A 17,050-nucleotide genomic window follows, 5' to 3' on the forward strand; every position below is an offset into this window, starting at 1 on the left:
TTAAACACAGTGACTAAAACATTGAAATTGATGCGCTCTTCAACAGGGAGCCAGGGCAACTGATTTAAATACGGTGTGGCATGATCATATTTGAGGGCTTTACATATCAGCTTTGCAGCCCAATTCTTGGACATGAGCAATTTTGGAGTGCAAAACTTACATGATATAAGTATCTAATGAGTTTTAAAATGATAGGCAGACTTTACTAGAATGAAGAAAAAAAAGATGTCCTGTTTTTCACATCCTTGCTATCAGTACTTGCAATCAAAATGAACAAAATCTTAAACCGTCATCTTCTCAGATCAGCATATTATATTTATATTAATTAATCATTTCTGATACTTATTTTTGTGGAACAAATTAAACAAACTAAAAAATAAAATTACGTATCAAAAATACACCAAAGAAACAAACTTCAAATGCTATATTTTACAGCATTAAAGTGGACTTCAATGAAAATATAAATTATACTTGATGAAAACCAACAGAGTGGGTAGGCACTACTCATATAATACTGTGTGGTAATATTTATAATGTAATTAATACTCCTCTTCATGAACGATGCCTGCCAGAAACATTCAATCATGCTTGCCAAACTCAAGTGTGTATTTTACATTAATAATGTCACCAATTCATTAGACGTTGAGTAATATAATATGCTGCGGTATGTTTCAATACTGGTGTATAGCCATTTGCTTCAGTTCATATTTAAGTCCCAACATATTTTGAGTTCAAATGTGGCTGTAAGAAGCAGGGTTAAAAGCAAATGGTGATATTCTTACGGAATTTTTACATGATCTCATAAGAAGATGACTAACAGATGTGAGAATTCCAGAATAATCTCTTCATTGTTTTGCTACTGAAGATAAGAAATAGTAATATGCTGTCTGTGGTATATAGAATTTGCTGTCTCAGCAAACTAGTAATTTGATGTATAGCGCTTACTGCCATGAGTAGAAAGCAATTCCAATATCAGTCTATCTTCAGTACAAAAGAATTTGCTATCTTCAGTAGATAACATTTGCTATCTTCAGTAGATAGCATTTACTATCTTCAGTAGATAGCAGTTGCTATCTTCAGTAGATAGCATTTGCGCTCTTCAGTAGGAAGCAGTTGCTATCTTCAGTAGTAGATAGCATTTGCTATCTTCAGTAGATAGCATTTGTTATCTTCAGTAGATAGCATTTGCTATCTTCAGTAGATAACATTTGCTATCTTCAGTAGATAACACTTGCTGTCTTCAGTAGATAACACTTGCTGTCTTCAGTAGATAGCATTTGCTCTCTTCAGTAGGAAGCAGTTGCTATCTTCAGTAGTAGATAACATTTGCTATCTTCAGTAGATAGCATTTGTTATCTTCAGTAGATAGCATTTGCTATCTTCAGTAGATAACATTTGCTATCTTCAGTAGATAACACTTGCTGTCTTCAGTAGATAACATTTGCTATCTTCAGTAGATAGCATTTGCTATATTCAGTTGATAGCATTTGCTATCTTCAGTAGATAACATTTGCTATCTTCAGTAGATAGCATTTGCTATCTTCAGTAGATAGCATTTGCTATCTTCAGTAGATAGCATTTGCTATCTTCAGTAGATAGCATTTGCTATCTTCAGTAGGAAGCAGTTGGTAACTTAAGTAGATAGCATTTGCTATCTTCAGTAGATAGGATCTGCTATCTTCAGTAGATAGCATTTGCTATCTTCAGTAGATAGCATTAGTTATCTTCAGTAGATAGCATTTGCTATCTTCAGTAGATAGTACTTGCTGTTTTTAGGAGATAACATTTGCTATCTTCGGTAGATAGCATTTGTTATATTCGGTAGATAGCATTTGCTATCTTCAGTAGATAGCAAATGCTATCTTCAATAGATAGCATTTGCTGTCTTCAGTAGAAAGCATAAATTGCTGTCTTCAGTAGATAGCATTTGCTGTCTTCAGTAGATAGCATAATATTTAAATATCAGGTAATATAAAGGTCATGAAAATGTTTTTGATACATCATTGTAAAATAATTTGGGCAAACATTTTTGCATTCACAGATTTACTCAGAGGGTGCTAAGTATTTATATAGAAGAAGATGAGAGTGTAGCAAGAGAGCGGCTGGCTCATCAACAACCAATCAGAGCATCGCTACCAGATTGCATTGACCTCTACACGCAAGAGGAGAGGGTAAGTTGTAATATCAGCACTATTGATTGGTTCGTACTAAATTTGTATTACCCAATCAGAGCAGCTGTAAGATTCCAAAGTTTTGCTCTCACCAATCTGCACACACTAGAGAGTATTTTCATACTGTGATGGTTTTTATGAGCTTGTCAACTAAATACAAGTTACAGTGCATGTATTCAAATCAACTTAATTTTCTTTATTTGTTGAATCTTTTAAAACAGCTGACCAGACTAAAAGATCCCACAGTATCTGAGACTGCATCATAGACTTATTTCTTGATGTATTCCATGCATATGTAAATTTCATACCACTATAAGTACAGTGGTTCTAATGTTGAATGGATGGATTTTTTCTTGTTAGAGGCAGATTTGTGTTTTCTTCTATTTCAGGAGGTACGTGTTATATTACACACTGATATGGGAGACTCAAATTCGTCGCCCGCAAGACATAGTGGCGTATCACGAAAATGGCCATTTTGAGAGAATAGCATCTGAAGTTTTTGCAACTTTTAACCGTTTGTCATACATTGCCTCGATTAAAATGTCCCCTTTTCTTGAATGGATATGAAAATATAAATATTTAAGTTACATTTAATGTACAAAATACATTGTTGTCATTCACCAATTAATTGTAATTAGTCATTAAACTTATACGCCAGTATGTCAAATTTTTTGAAAAATTATTCTCCATTCAAAATTGACATACGACACGTGATACGCCAGTATGTCGAATAATAGTTGAATTCATATCCATATTGGCCACACAGCCGCGATATACCAAAATAGTGGTGTATGTCACATATTTGCGACATAGTGGCGTATGTCACTGATACGCCACTATGTCGCCCAAAACAAGGGGAATGTTGTACACAATAATTCCATTGAGTGAGATACGCCAAACCTAATTAGTGATAATACTTTATTAATTAATATCATGCATGTCTTGAAAGTTTGTCAGAATGTAGAGCTTTATACATAGATTATGAAACTGATCTTAACTCATTTGGTCAAAAATGGCTGATACGCCACTATGTCTTGGGGGCGACGAATTGATATAAAGCATCCATTAGTTCATCATGTTGGAATATTTTGATGTTCAATAATACAATGATGTATAATGATGTTAAACATGTTTACCTTGACCATGTTGACATCAAAATACTTAATTGTAAGAAGATCATGATATGCCATATTTAAGCATCTCTCCCATTTCACAAATGACCTGAATGACTCAGGGATAGCTAGTAAAAACCTGTATAGAATATATTGCTATGTTTCTATTGGCAAAATTAATAGTGGCAACCCATACTTCTCAAAGTAGGAGATAATAGAGTCTGGATGACAAGATTTATTCTCATCATACTATTACCCGCCTTTAGTAGTTACCCTCATTGTGTCGTAGAGAGGAGAAGATTGAGAACAATGAGACATGCAGTGATGGGTCTGTGTGATGTCTGGTGGATGTGCCCTGACGGTATTCATGTATTGGCAAGTTAGTTGACCCAGTCCTGGTTCTGTTGATTTCTTGATGTAGTCAAGGGGTGCCACTCAGTATTAGTATTAAAGTCATGCCATATTGTGTGTTATGTAATACTGCAAGATTAGGATTACATAAAGAAGTTGATGCTGGGTCTACATGTTTCTAATGGGTTATTTCAGAGAAACCTCACCCTAAATTTGAAAACATTGGAACATAGAAACTGACCCTAGATATGCATAGTTACTTAAAAATAAATGATAATGCCACATCATTTACACCCAAATAATGTGTCCATCGCAGTAAAATCATAAATAAAGGGCGAGGCACAGCTGAACCTGTTATTTAAATTTTCACTGCCAAGGACACAGTACTTGGGTGCAAAGGACAAGGCATCAACCTTCAATTCTTACCGCAAAAATAGTTTTAATTTAAACTAAAGAGAAAATATACATTTAGTATATTATTATTTGTTTACGTCATGGTAAACTACGTAAGCATATTCACAGCACAACTGACAGCGTGGAAAAATGGTACTCGTAACCACGGGTAGTAATGCTTTGTAGAGAATGTACACAATATATACTGTGTTTGATAAGGGCACATTATTTCAAATATAGGTCAAATCACAGTGTGTGATGAATAATAGATGGTGGAGGTATTTTATATAATACAAATTAAAGAAGGTAGCAGAGAAAATTGAAACAAAATAATCCAGTGACAAACTTGGAAAAGTTAGCAATATACAAGCACATTGAAAGGTGTGATATGCAGAGTATCTACTGCAGATTTCAAAAAAGAAAGGCACGCTCTTGCTCAGATTGACTCGCAAGCCGTGGTAATGAGCGACATAATTGGGGATTTGTATTTCTTTTCACGAGTGCCGCTTTTTGCAGAAAGGAGCTTTGACGTATAATCAGCCAATCAGATTGTTATGTTGTTACAGTATGAGTGTGGAATGATTGAATCAGCCAATCAGAAGCCCTCTTCCGTGTTTACACTGTGTATGCTCACTACGGACTAGAGAGTGCCGTTCTTCTCTGAAAGCTAGTATAATGCCAAGCCTCCAAATCCCTGTTATTTAAAACAATATGACGTATAAATGAAATTTCCCATTTATATGGAGCTTCTCCAAATACAATAATTGTATTCGGAGAAGCTAACAACTATTGTACTTCATGACATTGTAATCATGTAAGTCCCCTTAGCAAGAAACCTAATTTCATACAATAGAGACATGCCCTGTCAGTTGGAATGTGATGTAACATGTTGATGTCTTATGGCAAATGTTTGCTATGACAATGTTACATCTTACTCTTAGCATAAGGAAGAGAACTGCAATCTGTAGTGATTTTTGTCATGTGGGTGTGTGGGTGTGTACGCACATGTGTAATCAAACCGTAGGATGAAGATTGTTTTCCCACCTGTAACCATGCACCCACATATTTGTACAGTGTCCATATCCATTGTTAGAAAGGTTGTGCAGCTCTTGTAACAAGACAAGTATGTAGGTGATTTGTTTATAATCAACTCATCAAGTATCATAAGAGTGTGAATAATTCAGTATTGAAAGGTGCAAGGATGATTCTAGAATTCTAAGAGTTGTAGTAAGTAAAGAAGATTCATCGGTCAGTAATCTTTCTGTCCGTTTTGGCCTTTGAGCCCTCTCCCCCATAATGTGGTTGTTTATTTTTGAATAAGAATTTAAGATGTGTTTTGTTGTCTTCGGCTGGTTTTTGTAGCATTTTTTTATGAAAATAAATATGATTATATAAAGTTGGTCATGGTTTTGAAAATAGTGCATAGCATTTTCAGGGTCAATGCAAAAACTAATATTCAACTGCCAAATCAAATCATATAAAGAATTATGTGGTAATTTTGCTGTGGTACCAGCTAAAATATTCCCAAAGCTGATATTGCTATTCAACAGATGAGTGTCAGGATGCTCTTTTAAGAAATTTCTCATAATTGTATTGTCGTTCTATTTTCCTAGCTTGGTCCAGATAATGCATGGCACTGCCCATTCTGCAAGAGACTGCAACAAGGAACCAAGAAGCTGAGTCTTTGGTCTCTTCCAGATATCCTCATTATACACCTTAAACGATTTAAGCAGGTAAGGAGTCATGAGGAGTAAAATATCCAGAACCAGAACTGATGACCATATCCAATATTGAACTATTCAGATATTATTAGATGAATCTGTCAGAAAAATTGTAAATGCCAGCTTAACAGCAATTTTCAATCCTTCAGATAATTTTAAAATAGGACATAGGACACTTCTGGTACATGAGGCCTGTACTAATAAGGAAGAAGAAGAAGAGGTCATATTAGACACAGTACAGATGTTATATTCATGTACATGCTTAATTGTAGGCCTAGCTCACAAATACCCATGTTGATATACAATGTATATTATGCATGATGCCTATAAAAGACTGTCCTGACGGAACTCCTCATATTGATGAATGACGATTCCCAAGTCAAACAGGACTGTATAGTTAATGTAATTGCCTAATAGGACAGTTTCAAATACCTTTTGGATAAACATAAGAATATGCAATAATGCCTCATTGTGAACCCATTCAATGATTTCTGTCAAGTACAGTAACTAGTAAACAAGACTTGCAAGCATTTCTCTGTTTTAGATCAAATGATAATAATATGTGAAATGATCAAGGGCAATGAGTCACATGTCGGCAATTTTCAATTATAAGTTTTTTACATCATTTCCTGGCAGTTTACAAATGCTACATTTTAATGCAAACCCCGTCAAAATCGGACACCTGGTTACCGAGTTATGAGCAATTTATCAATGTCTGAAAACATATAAAACAAAAGAATTTGAACACTGTTTTTGCCAATATCTCAAAAACAATATTAGCGACATCCGACTCATTCCCCTTGATCATGTCACATATTGCTAAAGTTTTTAAAAGTGGGTGACCCAATTGACAACCGTATCCCCCACTTTATCCCATCAAGTTGCAGATTTTGGTATCAGATGAAAGCTCACATTTTTCTCTAGCTCCAGTAAATATTAGGTCTGAAATATACATACTTTTCTATTTGCCACAACATGCACATCTTTTCTTCTAGAATTCAAACTGCTGGAGTACTTGAGGAAGCTAGTTCTAAAAGTGGGTTAAGTCACATTGAGGGCATTTCAAGACTAATGGCAAAGAAGGTTGTTATGTCCATGTAGTTTCAATGCAAGGAGGTGGTTTTGTCCATGCAGTTCTAATGCTCTACCACATTATTTCACTATGAAAATTGCACAGAGGGTGTAGATGATCCTCTTGTAGCAAAAACTAACTCTAGCTCCATTTTCATGATTTTGTGACTTAAACCCTTTTAGAACTAGCATTCTTAATTTAACAGCTTAGCTTGGAATAAGAATGTTTGGATGATGGGCCTCAATGTGAGGTAGAAAACACTGTGTGTTACAAACAGACAGCCACCTTTAAGAGCAATCATTCATATTTTAGAAACATGTCCTTTTTTGTTTCACAATTTTCAGGTTGGCAACACTCGGACCAAACTAAACACACTTGTTGAGTTTCCACTAAACAACTTGAACATGGAACAGTACATAGAAAGAAGGCAGCCTAGTCCCCAAGCTGCAACACTTGCTTCTCTTACAGGGTGGTCTCCATGGAGACAGAATCATAGAAGACGCATCTAATAATGCAGTAGATTGTATGTATGATTTGTATGCTGTGTGCAATCATATGGGCAGTTTGAATGGAGGACATTATACTGGTGAGTAGAACTCATATTTCAACTTTAAATTTATTTACTAAAGTTTGTTCTGTTTATATAAGGCAAAAATTATTCGGCTTTTGTTACTGTGCACGCCAATAAAGTCCCAACTCATACTCGCATAAATTCACATAAGCATGTGCCAGTCACACATTACGCAATGCACAGCTGGCGTAAGCACTGCGCCTAATTGCGTGCACGCCATTCATTTTCTATATCAATACACGGTGTTACGAGTCATATTTTTTCGCCTTTATATATTGTTTGTTTCTTTATTAACTTTGACCACCAGAGCTGAAGTTGCATTTGCAACAGTTTTACCAAGTGAAATATTGCACTTTATATGTTGGTTGCATAACATGAGCATTTGAAAGACACATAGCGCTTAGCACAGGTAATCATTCTTTAACCATCTTCACACAGATGTCAACAGCAGGAGACGGGTTCCAATTGTTTTTTAATTCAACAATTTTAAAATTGTAAATTTTCATGACCATATTTGGAATCGGCATGACAATTCATTAAAATGAGTACTAACAAGTAGAGCCTAGTATTGGTTCAGTGGATCTTAAGATACCTGTTGATATTTTGAAAAATATCTCAAAACCTTTTATGTTGAACCCTATGGCTAGCACACAGAGCATTAAAATGTAGCACACATATACACTAAGAATGAGAGGTTTGCGGGTGCTTGGCAAAACAATCTTGAGATTCACAAACTTTCCTTTTATATTTGATGCACAAACAGGTTCTGCTGGTCCAAATTCAATATAATGGCCAAAACAGACTTTCTACCTGCAAAAGAACTGAAATATATTTGATGTGGATCATATATCAGCTGTATTAGTCTGGTTCAGTGTCATCATGTAAATATCCCCTGTGTTGAGATTGAGACTACGACACTAGTTCACCCAATTTAAGCCACTCGCCCACATGTTATTTTCCAAGACTTGAACATACAGTGAATGTTATGACAACTATGTTTAAGACTGAGGTACTGTTTAATTTGGAGGGAGAAGAGGACAAGTTACAAGTTGACGCATTCAGTACTGAATATTAAACTGATCAAAGCCTGTGTAGGTTACATCACACAAAGGCACATGAGGTAGTGCCCTGTATTTAATGCAGTGATTATGTGACTTGGATACCTCATCCAATTCTTCCATGTTAGACAGGTTTTTTTGTAGTTACGTAATAAAAAATGGACACAGATAGGTATTTTTTAATGATTAAGTATTTCATTAAAACAATCAGAAATTAGCTTGAAATTCTAGAAAAGAAGAGGAAAAATGAGTCAATCATCATGGGGTGGGGTGAGGCCCATACCATTATTAGTTGTCAGCAGCCTTACTTGATGCAGGTAATAAAAACTTGAAACCATATTTGGACTTGATCTAATCAAAACTGCTCTTTTCCCAAGCACAACTCCCAATTCCATGCCATTGTTATTCTTTTTTCAAAAGTGAGCAAAAAATGAAAATGAGATAGCTAGGCTAAATGAAAAACTAACTTGTGAAGGTTTTAAAATCCAATGAAAATATATTGAAATTCACAATTTAATACAATTACACAATTTATGGCAAATATTTAACAAATTTGACATTTAATAATCCTGGAATAAAATTTATAAATCTAATGATACATACTTAAAGTGTATATAGCTGGGAGGAAAAACTGTCCATCATTTGAAAAAAAAATTGATCTTTTGTATTGAAGATATACATTTTTTTCCCAAAAGACCAAACAATTCTAGGTCTTTCGGGAAAAATATGGTACAAATGGTAAAAGAAAATAATTCTGGGTGAGCTTCATCAGAGGTCTTAGTCCTTCAACAAGAGCTCACAAACGTGTACTTGAGGCATTTCCAAATGCTCTGATTTTATAACTAATATGTATCATTTTGCATTTTCATTTCAGCCTTTTGTAAGAATCCTACAGACAGCCTGTGGTATGATTTTGACGATGCCAAAGTAACTCCTTTCTGTGAAGATGCAGTGATAAGCAAGAGTGCATATATATTGTTTTATCATCGCAGAAATAATCCCAATGGTAGCAGTAGTTCTAGCAGCTCAACTAGCTCATCTACTTCAGATCACTGGGTATATAGGTATGTTGAAGGTTTGTTACATACATACATGAGAGCTTTTGTTACACGCCATTTCAAAAGATCACAGCGTGAAAAACCAAAACATATGCATAATATATACAAGAAACAATTGAAAAACAAAAGAAAAATGAAGCAAGCAAAATTATGTTTGCGGAAACAGGTGGGTTTTGAGGCCTTTTTTAAAGGCAGAGACTGTTTCAGCACTTCGCACAGATGACGGTAAATTGTTCCAGATCAGAGGTGCATTGTAGGTAAATGCCTTGTCGGCAGCGGATTTAAAAGTCCAACTGCGTATGATCGGCACATTCAAACGAAAAGCGATCTGAGGCGGATCTAAGGCCCTCGCGAGGATTCTTAAGTTCCAGACATGATGACAGGTATTCTGGTCCAATGCCGGCAAGGCATTTAAAAACATACAGCATGGCTTTGAATGTTATTCTATCCTCTACAGACAACCAGTGGAGCTGATGTAAAAGCGGCGATACATGGTCCCTTTTCTTCGCACAAAAGATGATTTTAGCAGCCCAGTTTTGGAGGGTCTGAAGGCGAAAGCGATATCAGTAGTGTTGGCACCCATGAGGAGAACATTGCCATAATCAAGCCTGGATAAGATAAGTGAGCGGATAATGTCATTACTAGTATCAAAGTCCAAGAAGCGTCTAATGCGAGAGATATTGCGAAGGTGGAATGAAACACTGCGTGTGAGTGAAGAAATGTGGGTACGCATAGGCATGCAGTTATCGAAGATAACACCAAGATTTCGGACTGTTTCAGATGGTTCAATGGCCTCATTTCCAATTTGGAGTGTGACAGCAGGCATCTGGTTCTTAACATGAGATGAAGCGGCGATGAAGAATTCAGTCTTCTCACGATTGAGTTGAAGCATATTGCACGTCATCCATGATTGAATGTCACCAATGCATGATGTAAGAGAGGAGAGTGCACGATCAATGGACGACTGACATGCCGGGTCAAAGTTGGTATACAGTTGCACGTCATCTGCATAAAGATGGTAAGAAAGGCGGTGTTCGCGTATGATTCTTCCAATTGGGATGGTGTAGATGCTGAAAGATATGGGACCAACAATTGACCCCTGAGGCAGACCGTAGTCGAGGGCACACTTCGCTGATTGGCAACCATTTACACATACACTGGTGGTTCGTCCGCTGAAATATGATTTCATCCACTGAAGGGCTATGCCACTGATACCAAGTTCTTGATGCATTCGCTGAAAAAGGATGTTATGGTTGACCGTGTCAAAGGCGGCACTCAAGTCTAATAACACAAGAAAGACCCTTTTCGATGATGAAGAGATGTCATAATATCATCTTTGACCTTTAATAATGCCGTCTCTGTGCTATGTGCTGCACGATCGCCGATTGCAGTGGCTTCGCCCAAATTATTATCTTGCATATGTTTGGTAATGCTGTTTACAACAATTCTCTCAATAACCTTAGATAGGAACTTAATGTTCGATACAGGTCTATAGTTCTTTAACATGTTCCTATCAAGAGATGATTTCTTAATCAACGGACCTATGATGGCATGTTTTAAAGTGTCCGGGAACACACCTGTAGATAAAGACAATTTGACAATTTTGGTAATGGCATTGACAAAAACCTCACAGTTGCTTTTCAGAAACCAAGTGGGTACTGAATCTAGAATACAATGTTTAGCTGCAAATCCATTAATAATCTTCATAACATCATCAGCACCAACTTGATCAAACTCAGAAAGAGTACATGAAACATGACTTTGATACACATTTACACTCTTATCATTTACACTGGTTCTTTGCTGCTCCAGACCTTCCTGGATCTTATCAACTTTTTCTTTGAAAAATGTAGCAAAGTTGTTACATAAAGTTGGTAGAGAGTCATGAGATGGAAGAATCTTATTATTGTTATTCAAAAGGCTATTTACAGTTCTGAACATTGATTTTGAGTCAGCATCTTTCAACTTGCCTTGTAGATAAACCTTCTTAGCATTCTCAATCATGGTATTCACGAGCTCCAGTTGTTCAAGGTAGAGTTGGTGGTGTACCTCAAGACATGTTTTCCGCCACTGTTTCTCACACCTACGGCGGACTCTCCTTGCCTCATGGATCTCGTTGTTATACCATGGTTGATGAATACGACTGCTACGGGTTTTCTTTATAACAGGAGCATGTTTATCTACAGTGGCAGATAGAGCATTCTCAAAGTTAATGATGACACTATTTACATTATCTTCAGAAATCAAGTTCTCACAGTTCATTGTTGCCCAAAAGTCATTTTTGAAAGCATCCAAGTCGATGTTCTTGAAATTCCTGGACTTGATTTCCTCCTTTTGGACTTCTGGTCTCGGAACTTTGAGTTTACAGTAGATGATGTGATGATCAGAACCCATCCTTGGACCTATTGACCAGCTTGCAACAAGGTTCTCCTCTTGTCGTGAGAGTATCAAGTCGAGGGTGTTACCATCCCTGTGGGTGGGACCGACGATATGTTGCTGCAGGTTAACTCCTTCCACCGAGGACAAGAAGTGACTCGCATCATACTTGGCAGGTTTATTTACATGTATGTTAAAATCTCCAACATATATGACCTTGCCAGACAATGTGTTGATGTACATTAAAAATTCGTCAAACTCTGTAAGGAATTGTCTGGTGGTAAACTTGTTCACTTTAGATGGAGTTGGCCTATACACAGCAACAAAGTTGATCTTTCTAACATTGTCTAGTATGATGGCATGTTCAAATGAGATGGAGTCAAATGTCTTGGGTAAAAGATGGAATTTTAGAGACTTTTGATGCACAATACCAATACCGCCATGGTTATCATTTGGCCGGGGAACATTGATAAAGTCATAACCGGGAGGGACAAGTTCTCCGATGGCAACTTGATCAGAGTCAACACTTAGCCATGTCTCTGTCACGAACATAGCATCTATGCAGCGGGCTAAAACAATATCATGACAAGTTGTAGTCTTTCTTCTTATACCTCTTGCATTCCAGTGGCCTATGTTTAGGCAAGACTGGTCAGGGTCATTTGATGGGGATGTCGAACATTTCTGTTTCACTTGTGTACCAGCTCTACAGCCTCGATGAGTAGGCTGAAATTTGGCCTTTCAATACCCAATGATAAAACAGTTCTCCAAGTGTCTTGGGGCAGTCTAGCATTGCTCAACTCAGAGCCTCTGAACTTAAGTAAGTCACTTCTAGTGTAAACTCCCATTGTATAAGGTGAACTGCTAATGGGGTAATTACTTAACAGTTGTGTAGGTGCTAGAACCAAATCAATATAGACTAGCACCAGTCCAATGAAGCTAATCACAGTGTAGTTCATTGATCTAAATGAAGCAATGGTGGCCATGAGCATTGAGTACAGTAACTAGCATGAAGAAATAATGATGGAAAATACTTGCAAAGTCTGCTGCAAACACAAACATAAAGTTGCTCAAAATAGTCAGTAGGCATCCAATGACTATCAGTACAAATCTCAAATGTGAATTTCAATTGTATCTGGTAGAAATTAAACACATTTCTGGAGCTGGCTGCCAAACACAGGCGCATCAGTCAGGTGTTTCTAGATCATTGTTAATCAAAATAATCAAAATATTTAGTATGTAGGTATGTTTGCAAAGTTTTGAGGCTGGTAGTGGTTAGCAAATCATGAAAAGGCAAAAACTCTATGTTTGCTATACATGCTCCAGTAACTCCATAGATCACGCTTTCTGAATATTGGGTAGCAGAGTTCATGCTTCTTAAGTTTTTTTATCAACTTGGCCAAGATTGGACCCTCCGGTGCTCTATATGTATTGCCTGTCCACAACCTTTTGAAGAGGAGGCACCAGACTGTTGGGTTTTGATGGAATGACAAGGGCTAGGTATACAAAATGATCTCAATCACAGAACTGCTTCCAGTAACTCCTTTGGTCATATATGTGACCCCTCGGCACAACTGAGCCCGGATGTCGCCAGTGCCACTATTGAGATATGCTCCACTGAACTTAACAATAAACAATAGGAAACAAAGGATTTATTGACTGTTTTATTGATTTTTCACTACTTAAATGTCAAGTACTATAGCCATGATATACATCATTTTAAAGCTAATTTCAAGCAGAATATTTTGGTTGAATATCTCAAAAATGATGATTGGCGACTTCAGGGCTCAGTTGTGCCGAGGGGTCACATATGTCTGACTACTGGGTGTGTATAGGTATTTTGGTGATATTTTATGACCAAAAAGATGTGGGAGATCATGTAAATGAGAGCAGGTGTGGTCATATAATATAATTTAAGAGGTTGCAATTCTTTGCGCCATTGCTTACTTCTATGTATACACATTACGCTTCCACCAGCTCAATTAATGATCAGGAATGATCAGGAATGATCGGAAACCAGTAACAGTAAAGTAATTTCAATAGCATTTTTAACTTCGTGTTGAAGTTACGATGGTGTAAAAAATTACAATCTTTCAATAGCTCTTTACACTGTCTAATAAGTGCCTGTCATCTCTTATGGGCAGAGTAATGGGAGAGAACATGGACCTTTTCGAGCTTCATTATTTCTGAATTGTATGTCCAAAGTATATAAAACTATACATTTTTGGAAAGGAAATGAGTCAAGGAATCCCATGGTGACGCCAGATTTGTTCAAAATCTCAAGTTTTTGAAAAAATCACAAAATTCACTTTTTAACCCAATTTTTTTGTGACAACTTAGAAAAAAATCCGTTCGGAGTAAAAAAATTCAGTTAGCTTTTCATGAAGAAGAGACATGAACTTAGGGAAGGTTTTTTTATTTTTTTGAAATTCGTCTCTTTTTTCAAATATTGAAAAAAAACATGTGAAAAAAGACATTTTGTCACTCTATTAAGCTAAAAATTGCACATATGTGTATATTTTTGTTTAAAACAAATATTTTGAAAAAATGAAAAAACCTTCCCTAGACTTTGATGTACTCTAAAGGAAAGTGCAAAAAGTTTACCCTTTGCTTGCATATTTTTCGAGTTATCTTGTCACAAAAATCGTGCAATATTGTCAAAAGTGAACTCTGAGAAATCGACGTTTTAGTAAAAAATGTCAAAATTATGCACAAAACGTCCTTAAATTTTAAAACGGTAAGACTTTCACACTTGTAAAAGCTGTATCTGGTGCATGGTCTAAATATGCATCTTTTTGCACCAATGAATCTATAATCTCTGCTTTCAGTGCGCCAAAATTCAAAATAATTAAAAAATCTAAGTGGCATTTTGACTGCAAATTTTTGTTTTGTTTACACCACATTTGCTGGCGTTAACAACATACCGAATGCGCCTTGACTGCGTTGGACATACGCGCAGAGTTGCGCTGGCGTCACGCTGACGCGAATCGCTGCAGTAATCACAATATTTCGCATTCGCGCATTTCTGACTCATTATTTCCCGCCAATTTACAAAGCTGTCTTGAGCCATGTGACTTTTTAGAGTTGAAAAGAGTGAAATAAATCAAGCAAAAATACAAATAAATATTAGCAAGTTGTATTTTATCAGTTTCAATTGAAAGAATACATCTTAGTGTTGATAAATATCAAAAAATCTCAAATTCGGTCGTGGACGAATGTGTCTTCCATTACTCTGGCCTTAAATCATCCCTCATTACCTTTATATCTTATTTTTATTTTGACCAGAATACCCTCTATGAAGAATGGACTGAATGGTTTAAATGGTATGAACCACTACGGCAGTCCAGATGATTCCCCAGTACTGCAACAGAATGGGTTTCATTTTCCCAATGGGTCTCACAATGATAAAGTATTAGGGGACACCAGCAGCCAACAGTACAAGCAATGGGTATGGAGACAAGAGAGTACTAAGGCTAAGATGAGAAGGCATGAGTCTAGGGAAGACTTCTCTGAGGATGGTAAGTGCAATGGGCTATTCCATTTGAAGGCCACGCTACCCCTGTGGAAGATTTAGCTAAAGTCTTCCACAGAGGGAGTATGGGTTTTGAATAGAATAGAATAGAATAGAACAGACAATTCGGTAACTCTGGGACTATCTTTTGGAATTGGCAGGAGAGCAAGGAAAGCTGTTTAGACCATTTACAAGTAGAGAATGGTCAATTAAGGAGAGCTAAAAATCACTCTCTTATATCAGATCTAAGGAGAGCAGTAGAGAGCAATTGCTCTCGCTCTTGTTCTTGTGAAAGATAGAGGTAAAGCCATAATACAGAGGGAGTATGGGTTTCAAAATGATTAACTCTGACCAATTACCCCCCAGAAGATATTTCCAAAATCTTCTACAGAGGTAATGTGGATTTTAAATGGAATAGCCCAATATGATATAAAGAAAATATATGATGAGAGTGAAAGGAATCACAGGAAATGCTATTTACTTAAACCATAGGGGAGGACCTTTGACCTTTCTTACCCGATGTCAGTCTGGTTATGCGCACTAAAAATGTGCGTACCTAATGAGCTTTACAAATGTCTGACATTACCCTCGAAGATGGTTTGTTTACAGTTTGTTGTGATGATTACAATTTCAGAAATCAGTGAGATTGCACACCCTATGTTTAGATTTTCACCTACAAACATACTCTCAAAAGTTAGGTTTTCTAAATTAGTTCTGCCAACAAATACACATGGTTGCATTGTGCTCTTCCCTATTGTGACAGAATTATAGTTCAATCACTCAGATAAGTCTTTGCCTTGTTTGATCTTATGTTGTCTTATATATTGCAATCAAAACAGTAGATCCATTTTGAAGAAGATCATAATAATTATGATACTTCATAAAATGTTATAAATTGCTTAATATCATGATGTTACTTGTAATTTTCTTTGCTTGCTTTCAGAGGACACAGGAGGATTTGCACCTATAAATCGTCCCTTTGTGAGGGGCATCGTATCCACCATGAGTGTCCGTTCTATGCTGCCACATCTAGCTCACCTGGGAATCAGTCAGGATAGTGACAATGAAAGTGTTATGACAGAGTCATGTGTATGAGACTATTCTATACACAATACATTTAGGTTGTTGGCAAATCGAGAGCTTCATGATGAAGACCTGTGAGAAACTAGTCCTGTGGTTACACAGCGAGTCAGCGATGGCTTTCTCCATAAAAGTATCGCAAGAAGTGTTTGTGTGTGATACTGGTTCTTGAAATAACTACTGCATTAATCAGTCTTGGTATGAAAACATTGGATACGAATATTGACTCGGGTGTGGATTGTGTTAGACTGGTTTATTGAACCAACTACAGCTCGCCTGGAAGAAGCTATAAATCACATTCATATGTGAGGCTGTTTGGTGATGGCATAGATGCTGCAACATGTCAGGATGACAACTTCACTGCCAACGGGACTGCCAATTCATGCTGGTCATGTCTTGTTATCAGAAACAAGGGTAATTGTCACAAAGAAAGTTTGTAGTATAGTGACAGGGTTGAACCTGCTACACTGTGGATAGGTTTATTTTTATAAGAAAAATGATGGTATTAAAAGTGTGTTGATGTAAAAATGTAATGAACAGAGTTTTATGATATAATAAAGGTTTAACTGTATAGAAATT

At 36.6% G+C, this 17,050-nt stretch overlaps 1 protein-coding gene across 1 annotated transcript in view; it reads left to right on the plus strand.

Moving 5' to 3' along the window:
- The window catches only part of LOC140144503 (ubiquitin carboxyl-terminal hydrolase 43-like), a 120,938-nt gene extending 104,418 nt beyond the window's left edge, over positions 1-16,520 (plus strand). The window contains 7 exon segments of the mRNA XM_072166314.1: positions 2,042-2,171; positions 5,641-5,760; positions 7,165-7,322; positions 7,324-7,406; positions 9,324-9,513; positions 15,166-15,398; positions 16,335-16,520. Of these exon segments, the coding sequence (XP_072022415.1) occupies positions 2,042-2,171; positions 5,641-5,760; positions 7,165-7,322; positions 7,324-7,406; positions 9,324-9,513; positions 15,166-15,398; positions 16,335-16,486 (1,066 nt within the window). The 3' untranslated portion in view covers positions 16,487-16,520.
- The last annotated feature ends 530 nt before the right edge of the window (positions 16,521-17,050 follow it).

This window comes from Amphiura filiformis, unplaced genomic scaffold (genome assembly GCF_039555335.1).
Source record: "Amphiura filiformis unplaced genomic scaffold, Afil_fr2py scaffold_59, whole genome shotgun sequence".
Classification (NCBI taxonomy): domain Eukaryota; kingdom Metazoa; phylum Echinodermata; class Ophiuroidea; order Amphilepidida; family Amphiuridae; genus Amphiura; species Amphiura filiformis.